The sequence below is a fragment of the Chenopodium quinoa genome, unplaced genomic scaffold (assembly GCF_001683475.1).
Source record: "Chenopodium quinoa cultivar QQ74 unplaced genomic scaffold, ASM168347v1, whole genome shotgun sequence".
In the NCBI taxonomy this organism is placed as follows: domain Eukaryota; kingdom Viridiplantae; phylum Streptophyta; class Magnoliopsida; order Caryophyllales; family Amaranthaceae; genus Chenopodium; species Chenopodium quinoa.
Window position 1 is genome coordinate 74242 of NW_018743199.1, and position 15415 is coordinate 89656.

Sequence of the window (15415 nt, forward strand, 5' to 3'; positions counted from 1 at the left end):
GGTTGTGTAGAAGATATGGTATATGGACTTTGCAGGCTGAAAATAGTAGGTTTTAAGGTTTTACAGGTACACTTGCAGGTTTTTTTTTTGGCTGATTTACTAATATTTTGTTTTAAAAAATTTTTACAGCAAAAACCGCTACTTGAAGTTGCGGTGTCTATTATATAAACCGCTACTTCAAGTAGCGGTTTTCCTCACAACACCGCTACTTCAAGTAGCGGTTTGTTGCTGGACCGAGAAAAAAAAACGGTTTGTTCTCATTAGCTTACGTGGACGGTACGGTGGGAATTAAAAAAAGATTAGCGATAATTTGGGAATTGTGTGTTTTCCCAACATTATTTAGGGAAAGGCTCATTATATCTCCCTTATTAATATACCCTTATTCATTTTTTTTTTCTTTTTTTTTACTTCAAAAAAAAATCTTTTTTAATGAAAGGTATAGAAAAATTGCTTCGTTTTTTAAAAAAAAATAATAATTAAAAAAAAAGAATTGCTTCTCAATCAAAGGGATAATAAAGTTAATAATATAAACTAATCAGATATTCACCTAATATATTGAAATCTTTTCGTATTTATCAAATTTAGGAAACTGAAATTTACTTATATTTTACCCCTTTAGCCTGCACGTAATTAAAACTGACTACCCCTTATATAGCCGCAAGCCCGCATTAGACTATCTTCCTAATTTTTCCCAAAAAAAATTGAATCAAATCCCTAATTGCGAAGTAGCAATTAATCAACCATTCAACAATGGAAAAGAGGAGTAAAAAAACTGGTGTTTTTGTTAACTTTAGAACTAAAACCATCATGAAGAAGAAAACGATAATTACGACTTCTCAACTTTTTTCTAGGAAACAAATTTCCCTTAATTTATCAATCTCTCAGTTTCTTCGCGAGGTCGATGATGTTGATAAAATGATTAAGGTACTTTTTTTTTTTTTTTGTATATATTTATTTTTTTGTCTTACTAAAATTTTTTTAGGGTTTCTTTTGTTACAGTTAGATTAATTCATTTGAGTAAAGAATACAAAGTACAATTTTACTATGATAATATGATATAATATATTTGTATATTTGCAATAACAATTTGTTTTATAATTTGTACGTCCACTATAGTACAATGAGGTGAATCAATTAAGGATTCCATGACCTCGTTAGATTTCTTTTTTAATATAATTTGTTAGTACAATTATTTTCATAAATTGTACCTCCAAAATAACGAGGTAATTCAATGAAACTTGAAGTGTCGAGTAAGGATTTCATGACGTCCATAGAACGTTGAAAATTTGGGACTAAGGCTTTGTCGTTTTTTTTTTTATTTTCTTCCTAATTTGTTCTTTGATTCGCTCCGCAGTCAGTGACGAGCAAGGAAAAAACATGGACGGTGAACCGAAGGGATATTACTGAGATCACATCATGCTGTAAATGTTGTGGCTTCTTGTTATCCCAAAGTGACACAGACATCCATATGTGCAAGAGTTATAGACTCTCCGAAGATCCTACAAAAAAATTACCAAGATATTATATTATCAGGCATTGCCAAGTTTGTCAAAGCTACTCATATGCAGGAACCAAAAGTTGGCATAAATTTCCTCCAGGAGAATCGTCTTCCATATCATTACTAAGATTTCTTCTGGAGAAGCTCGGTTTCTATTTTCGTGTACTTCGATTGATGTTGATCGATGCTTGGCTTGTGCAACCGAATGATCATACCACTGTCATCTCACTTGTCTTAAAGGTCCAATTCGAAGGCCCTGATGGTTCGAGGCTAGAAAGAAAGTGTGATGTTGTGTTTACACCAGCTTATATGAATTGTCCTTCTTGTTCAGATTTAATTGATGAAACACAACTGAGCTATGTTGTGCAACTTAGACAGTACGCTTCTCAAGACAAAACTTTTCGCGCTATAAAGTTACGTGTGCTGACCACACAACCAACACTTTACAACATTAAGAAGATGAAGCTTGCAAAACAAGGAGTGGATTTCTTATTTGCTACTAGAAAAGATGCCGAGAATTTGTACAACTTCCTCCTCACTCAAACACCTATTAAGCCTGATCAATTTCGCAAGAAATCTATGAAGTCTTCTGATCCTAACAGCAATAATCATACCGAGATTTGGTACATCTCAGCTGTGATCTGCCCTATTTACCTGTATGATCTTATACATCTTCCACAAAGTCTCATTGCTTCACATCATGTTGGACCTCTAGTTATTTGTATATCATCCTATAAGTTTATTAGAGTTATCGATCACTTAACATTGACTCGATGTCAGATACGTGGCAATGATTATTGGAAGGAACCTTTTGAGCCTCTAAAGACTAGCAGTGAACTAGTGGAGTATAAAGTGTTAGATGTGGAGATCGTTTTGAGTGAACAGTTATATTCTTTAGCAAATGTCAAAGTTGCACGGGCCTCAGATATTGGTAAGAATGGTACAGAATCTTTGGTTAAAACTCATCTTGGTAATGTTTTGAAGCGTGGGGATTATGTTCTTGGTTACGAATTGTGCAGTACGAATTATTCTGCTGATGTTGAAATGGAGAATTCTGTGGATACACTGCCAAATGTTGTTCTGATTAAGAAGAAAAGTGCAGCAGCTGAGCTCAATATTAAGGTTACTAGGCAGAAGGCAAGTCCAGAATATCAACAGTTCTTGGGAGATTTAGAGAATAATCCAGAAGCAATGTTCAATTTGTCATTGAATGAGAGGGAAGGTGAAAATCAAACCTCGGAAATGGTATCCATGAAGCCTGATAATTCAGAACTTGAATTGGAAGAATTGCTTGCTGATCTTGATTTGAGTGATGAGCAAGAAGCTAAAAATCTGTAATCTAAATTTTAATTCTAGAATATCTTTGCGAACTTTTAAATACATTGTGTGACTGAATTTGTTAATTTTTGTTTAAATGAACAATAAGTTTTGTGCAAGCTATATAAATTCCTGCATTGCATAATGCTGAATGACTATCAGAATAATCAAAACAGTATGCTTTTAACTGTCTAGCCAGATTAGGAAAAAAAAAAAAAAAAAAAAACCCTTAATTGTAAAAAACCTCAACAGAGCCCTTGTTTACTCATTTATATCAAGTTTAGCTTTCAAATAAGATAATCTTGCAACCACCTTGTGTCTGTAACTCAGTTTATATTAGCTTTCAGGGATGAGGCTCTTGCAATCACCCTAGGTTTTGCGATGACCCTCTACGTACACAGGGCAGAGAAACTTTTTTCAAGGTGAAACTAGGCTGCAGGTTCAGGTATTGAATAGATACGCGGTCTTATAGTAATAAAACGGAATGTGAAACTTGAGAGGCTAGACTCACAACACTTGCACCTAATACCTAAGCAGGCATGCCTTCACTTTGGCGGTTTGGCCTCCTAGAGTCATTTACTAAACACAGGCAAAGGAACCCTCTTATTCTTATTTCTCCTTGTCCCCCCCTCCCCCCCCCCCCCCCCCATCCTTTTTGTTTACGATTAAGTGGGGTGTTTCCGAAACAGGCAGACACCAAAAGGAACCTACTAATAATAGGTAATCCCCATCATAACAGCAATAACAGTACGTTGATACAAGACTTCAGGAAACAGACATCTGCAAGTCCTGTAGTTAAGTCATCTTAGATCCAACATATCCTAGATAATAGTACTCGTACGAAATTAAGATGTTTTTTAAGAGCATTATTGCTCAACATATAACGAAAACAAACACCAAACTATAGGCTTGTTGTTACACACCATACAGATAATAGCCCTAAATACACATCTTATCTAGTATCTACATATTGCTAGAAAAACCAATTGGCACATAAGTAGTAATCAAATTCCTTTTAAATCCTTATATCGTTAAAGTATCAATGCACTATTACTCGTCATTTCAAACTACCAATGTACAAATCATCTAACAATTCCACGATACATATTCGAATTTGCACAACAATATATGTAAATAATATGATCAAAATGAATCAGTAATGTTTTCTGTTTGTTACCTAGTTGAAGCAAATCTCCTCATTTAGCTCTGTTTGGAGGCAATCAGCTGTTTTTTAAGAGCTTCATTCTCTCTCCTCAATTTCATCATCTTCTGCTTCAGCAAATCCAACTGTTTGTCTGACGAAGAAAACTGTTGATCAGCTGCTTTCGTCTTCGAAACGAGCAATTCCTTCTCCAAATCCCTAACTTTCTTACTCAATTCCTTCTTCTCTTCCTGCTCTACAATTATACAATCCCTCAAATCCTCAATCTCTACTCGACTCTTCTCCTCCACATCCTTCAATCGATTCCTTAACGAAATCAGCTCATGATGCAGCAGATAAATCGTCGCTTCATCCGCCGATTTTTGACGCGAAATTTCCCCAATTTGAACCTCCAAAACCCTAATTTCTTCCTCGTGGTTTCGCTTCAATGATTCCACAGTTTTCCGATGATCTTCTGCAATTTTGAGTGATTCGGTGGTTAATTTCTGCAATTCCTCTTTCACATTGTGAGAATTTTCTCTGTGTTGTAATTGAAGCATAAGATTGTTGAGGGTTTCGAGATGAAGGTTCTTCAATCGTTCATTCTCTCTCCTCAAAGTGGAGCAGGTGAGCTCGAGAGATTGACGATGGTTGATTTCTGCATTGAAGTTGGATTTTAGGGTTTGGATTTCATTGATGCCATTTTCGAAATCGTTGGAGATTTGATTAGCGAGGGAGAGTAACTTCTCCATTTCTTCATCGCTCGTTGCCGCCATTTTTAATCCAGTATGGATTTTAAAGCAGTACAATATACATTCCTATAGACTATAGTCATTAGTCAATGGACTAGTTATTCAAGTAATCCGACATTAATTATTGGAGAAAATACAATTTTATCACCTTACTAAAACGTTTATTAAGTGGCAAAACTATATTATAATAAAATTGTTTTCATATTTATGCTTTTACAACTAAATTAATAATTATAAATTTGTCAGAGTTACATTACGACAGTATTCTGTCCTAAATCCGAGGATAATCTAGTTTTTCTCGGGATTTGTTAAACATCGCCCACAAATCTCTACATAAAGCCCACAATTATTTTTACTTTGACTCTTTTGCCCTTTTTCTAATTTTTACCGAAACCGTAATTCACTCTCACGAAGAATGTGGAGCTGGAGTGGATTGTCGAGGGACACCGGAGAGCCGTCATCGTCGCCGGAAAGCGAGATAATCCGGGGAAAAAATTACGAAAAGCAGGGGTGGCATCTGGTCAGGACGCCGCCACCATGGCGGTGGCGTCTGGTCGGGACGCCGCAACCGTGGCAGTGGCGCTTGGCAAGGACGCCGCCACCACGATTGTGGCGTCCTGGCCAGGCGCCGCCACCATGGCTGTGGCGTCCTGGCCAGGCGCCGCCACCATGGTTGTGGCGTCCTGGCCAGACGCCACCCCTACTTTTTGAATTATTTTTTTTATTTTTTATTTTTTTGTAATTTTATTTAAACTTTTTGTAATTTTATTTAAAGTTTTTGTTTTTTTTGTTTTTTTTTGTGGTTTTTTAACTTTGTTAAATTTGAAATTAAATATGTGTTAATAAGTTCAAAAAAAAATTGTTTTAATTTGAAATTATGTTTTAAATATGTGTTAATAAAATTATGTTTAATTTTGTATGTGTAAATTATATATAGAAATGAAATTTACAAATAAAAATTTTACATAATGTAAAAAATTTAAACACTATTTATTAACACAAAAAATTACCACATACAAAAAAATTAACACATATGAAAAATTAACACATAAAACAAAAAAAAATTAAACATTAACACAAAAAATTCCGATTTTCAAAAAAAATATATATATATTAGAAAAAAAAAACATTAACACATAAAACAAAAATATTAAACATTAACAAAAGAATTCTGATTTTCCAAAAAAAAAAAAAAAAAAAGTGGTGGGGCGCCTGGCCAGGACGCCCAGCCCCTGGTGGTGGCATCTGCTCCGGCCGCCGGAACCTGGGGGCTGGCGTCTGACCTGGACGCCCAGCCACGGCGGTGGCGCCTCTGGAAAACGCCACAACCGTGGCTAGGCGTCCAGGTCAGACGCCAGCCCCCTGGTTCCGGCGGCCGGAGCAGACGCCACCACCAGAGGCTGGGCGTCCTGGCCAGGCGCCCCACCACTTCTGGTTTTTTTTTTAATTTTTTTTTTTTTTTTAAAAAAACCCTGCCACCGTGAGCCGTCCTTCCCTCCGCCGCTGTGGCCGCCAAGTCCTTACCTTGCCACCTCGACATTGCCGTATTTTCGGGTTATTAGAGTGTGGGTATGGGTTAGATTTTTTTATTTTAGGTTTAGGGCAATAAGGTAAATTCAATATAGATTTGTGGGCTTTATGTGGAGATTTGCGGGTGATGTTTAGCAATCCACTTTTTCTCCCTGCAAAGGTCTAAGCTACTTTGGGAGTACTCGGTACATCAATATCCGCCTTTGGTTATTTACTTATTTGTATTGGTGTCTAATTTTATCAGTTTTCTTGATTCGTTGAACCTTAGAGAATATTGGATGAAAGATTATAAATATTGTAGGGAACTTTTTGGGCATCTAAAAGTTAGGGTCTGTTCTCATTTTATTGAGTTGAGCTGAACTAAACTAAACTAAACTAAATTGAACTAAGCTGAAGTGAGCAGAACTGAATTGTTTATGAGAGAAGGAAACTAGAAACTGAATTTAACTAAAATGAGTTGAACTGAACTGAGTAGAGCTAAACTGTAATTAAGCTGAAGAGAACAAACCCATAGTAGGAAATTTGTGGAGTATATAGTGTTGGATATGGAGATTGTTTTCAAGGGATGACGATTTTCTTAAGCCCTCGGGTCTCAGATTTTGGTAAGAGTGATAATGTTTTTTGTGGTGAAAACTCATCTGGGTAAATTTTGAAGCCTGGGGATTATGTTCTTGGACTCTTGGTTGCGACTTGTGTGAAGCGAGTTTCGCAGAGGTCGAAATGATGAATTGCAAGGATAAGCTGCCAAATGTTGTCCAAAGTATGAACAGTTCCTGGTAAATCTAGAGAAAACTCCTGAAGCAATGTTCAATTAGTCATTGAATGGTCGCGGCGATGATGGTGGTGAGAAGCAGAACTCAGAAATGGCGTCTGTAAACCCGGCAAATTCAGGATCTCACTTGGAAGATTTGCTGGCTTGCCTGGATTTGAATTGATTAAGAAGTTACAAACCTCTGATACATAATTACGAGGTTTGAATGTTTGACGTGAATGCCAAATACAGTATGTTTTAGGATCTTAGAAGTACATAAGAATTACGTCAAATACAGTATGTTTTAGGATATTAGAAATACAATGTAAGAATTATGGTATTTGTTGTCATATCTCCGAAAACATAATAGTATTATGTAGTAGTATGTTTTTGATTTTATACTCACTCAATGCATGGTGGAGAAAAGATGGAAAGAAGAGCAACGAGTTTTTTTTACTCGGTATATATATACACCTATCCAGCATCCAAAAGTTATGTAGTAAATCCAGAGCATTTACATGTATGCCGCAGTAGCGGACAAACATAACAAATTAACAATCCAAAAATGGAAGTTTAGCAGTCTAACCATCACAAAATTCAAATGTTGAGCACCCAGTCTTTCTTCCTTTCATCTGGCATACAGAGAAACATCTTTCTCCACAGAGGATCATCATGAATATACCTTGTTGCTTTCACGTATGAGGCTCCATCTATTCCTTCTAGCGAGTTCAGTGCCTCCATACATCTAACAACATCGTGAACTTGCACAGATTGGTACCCACAACCATCACCGCTATCAGCAACTGAATCCAAAGAAGGGGTTAAGCTCAACTTCTTACTGGTTTTTTGTCTCTTAGGAGTAATAGACTTCTCAACCAAGATATCTTTACATGGGGTCTCTGGAGTTTGGCGCTTCTCAATTCTCTTGGCTCTATAAGGATCACCATCTCCTTCACTGGAATCTCCTCTAATGTATTGGATTTCTGGATCACCAAATATCACGCATAATTTGTCATAATCTTTCAATCCTTTCTTTCTGAAGCTTTTTGCTCGCCGATATTTCTGCATCAAAAGAACAAATCATTCAAGTCCAAAATTAAGTTTGCTCATCAAACTAATGACATGATTATTAACAAATTTCAACTATTAATTGTAGAAAAAGGTTGAAAATCATACTGTTGATAATTTCCTCCACACAGCATCTGAAGCAATAACTTCTCCAGTTATCGAGTCATACACAATGTCTCTCTCCTGCAACAGGTTACTAAAGTCACTCCATCGAGCCCTCAGGTTGTGATATTTATTCTTCAACTGCAAATATGTGTATTCCTTCCCTGTTCTTTGTCTCAGAGCCTCTGCAATACTTTTCCATGCTGCATTGGCAAAAGTAGTCGCTTGCATGTTTCCCTTAGCAATTTCTTCCGCCATTATATACACAAATAGAGATTCATATTTTTCAGTCCAGAGAACTTCCACTCCATCGATTTTCAGTGTGTCATAGTCACCAACATCCTGGTTTGAGTCTGCCATTCTACCAGGTCCAGACACTTCCCTGGTATTTAAAGGTGTTAATAATTTAATATTACATATAAGACATTAAACATGCAATACTAACACAGCATATACTTTTGCTTTTTTTTATTATTATTTAAAAAGGATAAGAAAAGAAACAAATCCAAAAGAGAAACCTAGCTTTTGATGATGATACTGTAACACTATACATAGAACCCCTAAGGCATAACATTAAAGCCAAATTGCACCTGTGAATCCAGAATTTCAGTATAGGCAGGTCTTGGGCCAGACTCAGTAACTTATAGTGATGTGTGAACCATCAAATATCACCCACTGAAAATTAAAAGCCACTCCTTAAAAGGAAAAAAATCATCCCAACTCCTTCAACAATAAGCTAATGTGAGACCGATAGACCTGTGTCATTCAGCATACGGCAAACTGACAAACTAGTATAACTTTAGAGCTAAATCTCATTTTATATTCAAACACCAGTTATGTCATCTAGAAAAATGCAAAGTCCACATTCAAATCTCTCTACTAAGAAAATGATCATATTTTTGTGGTAGATTGGAACACTTTTATGCTAAATGGCCAGCAGAAGGCACTAAATTATGTCTACTACGGAAGTTGAAGATTCAGACAGGCATCAATGCCTAAAAGGGCATAGTCCAAAACATGTCCTAAGTTAAAGAGGTGAACTCAAACAAGAAAGGACAGCACAATGTTCAATATTTTTCCTTCAGAGCTCTTCAACTGACAAGATTGGAGTTTGGCACACTTGTAATAAACAGAATATCTTCTGACCTTGCCTATATCCCTAGACGCCAAACTAGGTTCTGAAGTGCAATTTTTTCACAATGATAATAAGATTAGAACCCTTCTCTGGCCAATAACAATCCATCCTGAGACAAATATCGTGAGGAAGCTTATCAACTACAACATGGGAATGTGACAATAACCCAAAGAGGGACCTCACGCTTAAACTGGTTCTGCATTAGATTGTTGGTACCGTTTCTGGCAACACATGCTCCTACAGTCCTATCTATACATAATTTGCCAAATGCAATAGTAATACTCACTACAGAGAGCATTGTAAATTTTGCCAGTACAAGCTCATTAGCATTACAAGGCACATATAAGGATGTCTAGGACAACATGGTTTGATCAATCTCAAAGAAAACATAAGCAAATAAGCCTTTCGATTGCGAATCTAGAAGAATCAAGAGTTAAACCTTACTATCATCAATCAACTAGCAAATCAAAAGACATTTCATTCTCCGGCATTTAATAAGCCGCAAGAATATACATGGAAACCATGCATACATGCACTAACTAGGGTACAAGCACAAGTCGGCCACGGGTTTTGTAAACACTCTTGGAAATCCTATGTAAATTTCAATAACACAATCAACCAGGAAATCTAAGTGCATTATGAACATATTAATATTTCAGTCTGTAAGTTTGGTATATAAATATTTCAGTCTGTAAGTCTGCAACTACATCCTTAAACGCTTGAAGCTCAAAGACACAGCCACGGGTTTTGTAAGTCCTAACGTTTGAAGCCTACAGACTCCGTGGCTTGTAAGCCTATGCTGCATAATATAAATAGCTCAATCTATGAAGTGGAAATCCCAAAGCCTGTTTTAATATCAAACAAAACTCTTTTGGAGGCGAAAAAACTAGATCTATACAATTGGAAAACCCAAATTCTGACTGTAAAACTTTAAGAGCTCTACGATTCGAATGCATTCAGCCCTTATAATATAAATTGCTAATACATCCCCTTCACCAACAAATGCACAAATACAATGCAGTGTAAAATTTAACTTCATTTCAGAAGAGACATTTTTACATCTTGTATATTCTATTGAATAATAAACATTAAGTGATCAGACTCTTTTTTTAACTTGATTCAACTCTCTTTATTCCTCAATAATTATCCCCAATCTAACAATCAAACAACCAAACCATCCCTTAAAATCTGGGGGGGGGGGGGAAATAAATTAAACATCGATTCTATTTTACAACCAACAATTCAAAAGAAATTAGCAATCAATAACTTAATAGAATTTAAAGGGCTACACTTTATACCTCTAAACGTAAAAATTGCAGTTTCTGTATGAATTTATACCAATTTAATCGTATTCCAGATCAAAATTTCAGCGATATACAGTAGTGAAACATTGAATCATATCAAGCCCTAAATGAATACGATACTATAATCAATAAAAAATAAAAAATAAAAATAAAAAACAAATTAATAAACTTTAGGAGATAAATTTTCATAATTAAAATAATTAAAAATTAAACAGGGGAAGGAACAAAATTGCAGAAATATCGATGAAATTAAAACATTGAAAACAAATTGAGTTGAGAAATTACCTGGGATTCACACCATTCCAGGGAAGAACATCAAAAATGGGAGTTTGGGAGCCCCACTTTGTTAGATTTAACTGAAACTCTCTACCAACAACTCTACAGTACTCCGTTAATTTTTACTCCGTAATTTTTATTACGAGTATTATTTTCAATCTTACCAATAATATTCGAAACTCAAAAAATTATAAAAAATAAAAATAAAAAAGGGTTAGGTGCGAAAATGGGCTTCAGGCCAGAACTAACTCCACTGGATGTTAGTCCACCTACTGACCAACTCCCTCATAAATCATAACCTTCAAATAATGCATTTTTACAAAAATACTCCGTATGTAGCATAATAAATTTAATTTTGGTTCAGTAAAAATAAGTACAGTTTGATAAAAATAAGTTTAAGTTTGGGAGGTCCTGATTAAGTTTGGAATGTTATCTAAAACGGTTTTGGAGGTCCTGATTAAGGCAGTTGCCCAATCTATCCCAACCAACGCGATGAGTGTGTTCAAATTCCCGTCTTTATTTTGTGATGAGTTGCGTGTCGAATTTTTGGTGGGGGCAAAAGAAGGGAGAGCGTAAGATTCATTGGTTGTCTTGGCGGAAATTGTGTGAACCAAAGGCTATGGGAGGGCTAGGATTTCGAGATTTTAAGTTATTTAATGCGGCCCTTCTAGCAAAGCAAGCATGGCGCTTGATTAAGTTTCCGGACAGCCTTATTGCTAAGGTGTTGCGAGCTAGATATTTTAGCAATGGTGACTATTTATGCTCAGAGCTTGGTGTGAACCCGAGTTATACTTGGAGGGGAATTTGGGGTGTGAAATGGGTAGTGCAGCGAGGGGTTCGATGGAGGGTTGGTGATGGCTTGGATATTCCTGTGTGGGGCAGTCCGTGGGTGCCAAACACTCAGTCTCGAATGATTATTTCTCCGTGTGTTGAGGTGAGGAGGGGAATGAAGGTGTGTGATTTAATTCACCTCCCTACGGCTACTTGGAATGTTTCCCTTGTTAAGGAAATTTTTCTTCCATTTGAATGTGATAGAATTCTTGAAATACCTCTTAGTTTAAGGCTGCCTCGTGATGAAGTTTGCTGGGATTTGGAGAAAAAAGGTGAGTTTTTTGTTCGGTCTGCTTATCGTGCTATATTTGGCGAGTGTGATGAAGTGAATGATGCCTCTAGTTCGAGCTTTACTTCTCTTTGGAACAAGGTGTGGAACGTCAAAACCTTGCCGAAAATTAAAGTGTTTATGTGGAGAGCTTGTAGAGGTGTTTTGCCCACGTCACTTGGGTTGAGTAAGCGAATACCGAGTAGAAATTCCTTGTGCAGCTTGTGTGAGGCAGTAGAAGAAATGGAGCTCCATTGCATTAGAGATTGTATTGCTCGAACGATGTGGGATTATTGTCCTTTGAAGCCTGGAGAAGATGGTTTTTTTCATGCTTTTGCAGATTTGGTTCAAGCTTGCTTGGCTCGGCTGAAGAGTGTGGAGCATGGGCTGTTTTTCACGGTATGTTGGGTGATTTGGACAGCCCGAAACAGGTGGCTTTTTGAAGGAGAACACTGCAATCCAGCCCAATCGATGGAGTATGCTCAGAAGCTTGTTAAGGAGGTAGAAGGGGAAGGGAAAGGGAAAGGGGAGCAGTCGGGTGGGGTTGCTGCTGCCCGTATGAAATGGAAGCCACCAAGTCAGGGGTTGTTTAAACTGAACGTGGACGGGGGTGCTGTGGAAGGTGTAAGAGCCTTGGCTGGAGCGGTGTTGCGGGATGAGAAGGGGTGGTGATGGTGGACGGTGGAGGACAGGTGGGAACCTCTTATTGCGGAAGCAAAGGCAGTCCTCTTTGGTCTGCAAGTTGCGGTCGAGTGTGGGTATAAGAGGTTAGAGGTGGAAGGGGATTGTCAGGGTCTTATGGCTGTAATTGAATCACAAGAAAAGGGTAGGAGTAGTCTTCACTTAATTTTGGATGATATATATTATGTGTCTAGCTTTCTTGATTTTGTGTCTTGGAATTTCGTTAAAAGGGAATGTAATAAAGTAGCCCATGAGCTAGCTCATTGCTTTGCCTTGGGGCACTAAGAGGAGAGTATGGTTGTCGGATTTTCCGAGTTGTATTATACCTCTTGTACTCAATGATTCCCCGTTAAATGAAAGCTAGTTGCCCTTGAGGCCGTTTATCAAAAAAAAAAAAAAAGTTTAAGATTTTTAAATTAAGTTAAGTTTAGTTCAGTAAAAATCAACAATCGCAAAGAAGAAAAATATGATAGAGAAATTCCGTTACATTCATTGTGTATAAGTAGAAAATTTTGTTACATTTATAATTTTTGTCATTTATGGCTAATATAACAATATAAGGCAAATATAGGAGAAGTGAGATACGGATAAACCAGTTAAATGATCTACCGTTAGTTCAATATTTAATTATTTTGAAAACCGTTTTGTTAGGTATTTATTCTTTCAAAAGCTTATTATGTTCTTTGTAATTTACCTTTAAAGATCTGTTAAATTTGTTATATTTACCTAACATTTTAATTTATGTTACATATATCAAATTACACTGATATTTGCTAATTTTTACGGAATCACTCAAATACACAACTTATTACATTCCATATAACACTTTCCTCAAAAAAAAAAAAAAAAAAAAAAACATTCCATATAACACTAACCCTATTCTTAAACATTAAGGGCATGTTTTCATACGTTGAAATTCAGTTCAGTTCAGCTCCTAATTTTCTTCTCTTATAAAATATTCAGTTCAGTCAATGAGAACAGGCCCTAACTTGATTATACGTGGACATACACATTGAAAATACAAGCAACGTTTTCCCATTTTTGCTTGTTAACTCCCAAGTCCTAATAAGCCCTAAACAACCTTCTAATGAAAAGTGTGACCAATGACTATCCTCTATCCATTGGATAGGATCAAGGATATCTGACTCGATTCCCCAATTCTTCTTGATTTTTTTGTGAATAAGCTTTTCTCTAATAAGGTAAATATCTCCTCATTTAAGGATCAATATCACCAATTATGATTATTACCTCACTAATTATAATTATTAAACTTTCCATCCTCGTCAAAACTCTATTTTCGAAATTGCAACATTTTAAGGACTACTTAAGCAAATAAAATTATATTTTGGACCAATCTCACTAGCATACAGAATTAATTTAAATCACTATGTCTTATATATCAACGACGTGTAAGAAAAAATAATTCTCAAAACTCCATACTTCTATATACAATACAATTAGTAGTATGGACTGGTGTATGTACAAAATATGGATCATATTTATAATATAGAAATTGATACTTACAATCTTATACTAAGCTTTTTTATTTATTTTATTTATTTTTTTAGGTGTTTAGAGAGCCACAAGGGTGGGGTGAAAATCAATCTCTGAATCTCTTGGAGCCGGAAGAAAAAACTCTAATTACTTGAGCTATCCCTCACTCTCAGCTTTTTTAATTAATAAGTGATTATAATAAATATGTGTTTTGAATATATTGAAAATAAAAATTAAATAAATAAAAATAAACCTCCAAAAGCAAAAGGGTACCTAATGCAATTTAAAAAATTTAAGGCCCTAATACCCAAACATAAACTCCACCTCGACTATATATACATGTACACCCCTCTCATACCAATTAACCATATAGCCTTGCTAAGCTCCTTAATTCCTTTCTCTTGTGTTTTTCACTCTTTCACCCCCCAAAACAATGGCTAACAACGCGACGATGAGAGAGCACAGATTCAGGCCAACAGCCATGACCATGTCAACATTGAGCACATTGGGGGCACGAGGGCAAGCACGTATTACCGGCAACGATCCTAACGGGACGGTGTCATTCATCCATGATATGAGCTCCCCTTCATACCGCTGGCTTCTTCCAGGATGGCTTGCTGAAGAGCGTGTTCTTGGTAATGGACGTGTCTATAAGGTACGTATGTGCATGCTATAAATAAATCCTTTTCATTTCTCCTCTTTTATTTGTTTATTTACATTTTTTTTTTCCCTCCTTGAAATTAAATGTTGATTTCTTTTTTTTTTTTTTTTTTGTTTTTTGAATTACAAATTTTGGCTGATGAATTCTCTTGAATCTATTGACTGATAATATTTTCTAGTAGATATATGTTATGAGTAATTTTAACAAATTTTAGAAGTGTTTTATGTGGTTAATAAATCTTAGAATTTAAGGCAAAGTGAAATTAAAATGAGATCGATTTGTTTTTCGTTCAAAACAAAAAATAAGATCAATTTAGGCCTTGTCTAGTTCACCTTATTTTAACTTATTTTAGAAAAAATAAGTCCACATCAGATCGGAGCAGAAAAAATAAGTTTAGATCAGATCATCGTTTTATGTGCAGTTTTCTATTGCTATATATCTTTAATTTTGTAATGAAAAAAATTATGAAAATCACATATTAATAAAATACGTAGTACACGTTATTAAAAATCTAACAAGACCCCACTTGATATATTTTTTTTCGTATAGATTATCGTATATTTAAGGTCAAAGTTTGGTCAAATCCGACATTCAAATCGGATCAAA

General features: G+C 35.9%; 3 protein-coding genes across 3 annotated transcripts; 1 reads left to right on the forward strand and 2 right to left on the reverse strand.

Annotated features, from left to right (window-relative positions):
• Positions 1 to 233: 233 nt before the first annotated feature.
• LOC110733282 (60S ribosomal export protein NMD3-like) lies at positions 234 to 3450 on the forward strand. The gene is made up of 2 exons (XM_021913295.1): positions 234 to 924; positions 1355 to 3450. Exons 1-2 carry the CDS (start codon positions 751 to 753, stop codon positions 2834 to 2836), a joined length of 1656 nt encoding a protein of 551 aa, XP_021768987.1. The 5' UTR covers positions 234 to 750; the 3' UTR covers positions 2837 to 3450.
• A 298-nt stretch (positions 3451 to 3748) lies between these two features.
• Positions 3749 to 4751, reverse strand: LOC110733249 (protein At-4/1-like). The gene has a single exon (XM_021913266.1). The coding sequence runs from the start codon at positions 4730 to 4732 to the stop codon at positions 4016 to 4018; it is 717 nt and encodes a 238-aa protein (XP_021768958.1). The 5' UTR covers positions 4733 to 4751; the 3' UTR covers positions 3749 to 4015.
• Positions 4752 to 7417: 2666 nt separating this feature from the next.
• Positions 7418 to 11017, reverse strand: LOC110733283. The gene is made up of 3 exons (XM_021913296.1): positions 10884 to 11017; positions 8166 to 8541; positions 7418 to 8051 (listed from the first exon to the last, which is right to left on the reverse strand). The coding sequence occupies exons 2-3, from the start codon at positions 8517 to 8519 to the stop codon at positions 7587 to 7589; spliced, it is 819 nt and encodes a 272-aa protein (XP_021768988.1). The 5' UTR covers positions 8520 to 8541; positions 10884 to 11017; the 3' UTR covers positions 7418 to 7586.
• Between the last annotated feature and the right edge of the window lie 4398 nt (positions 11018 to 15415).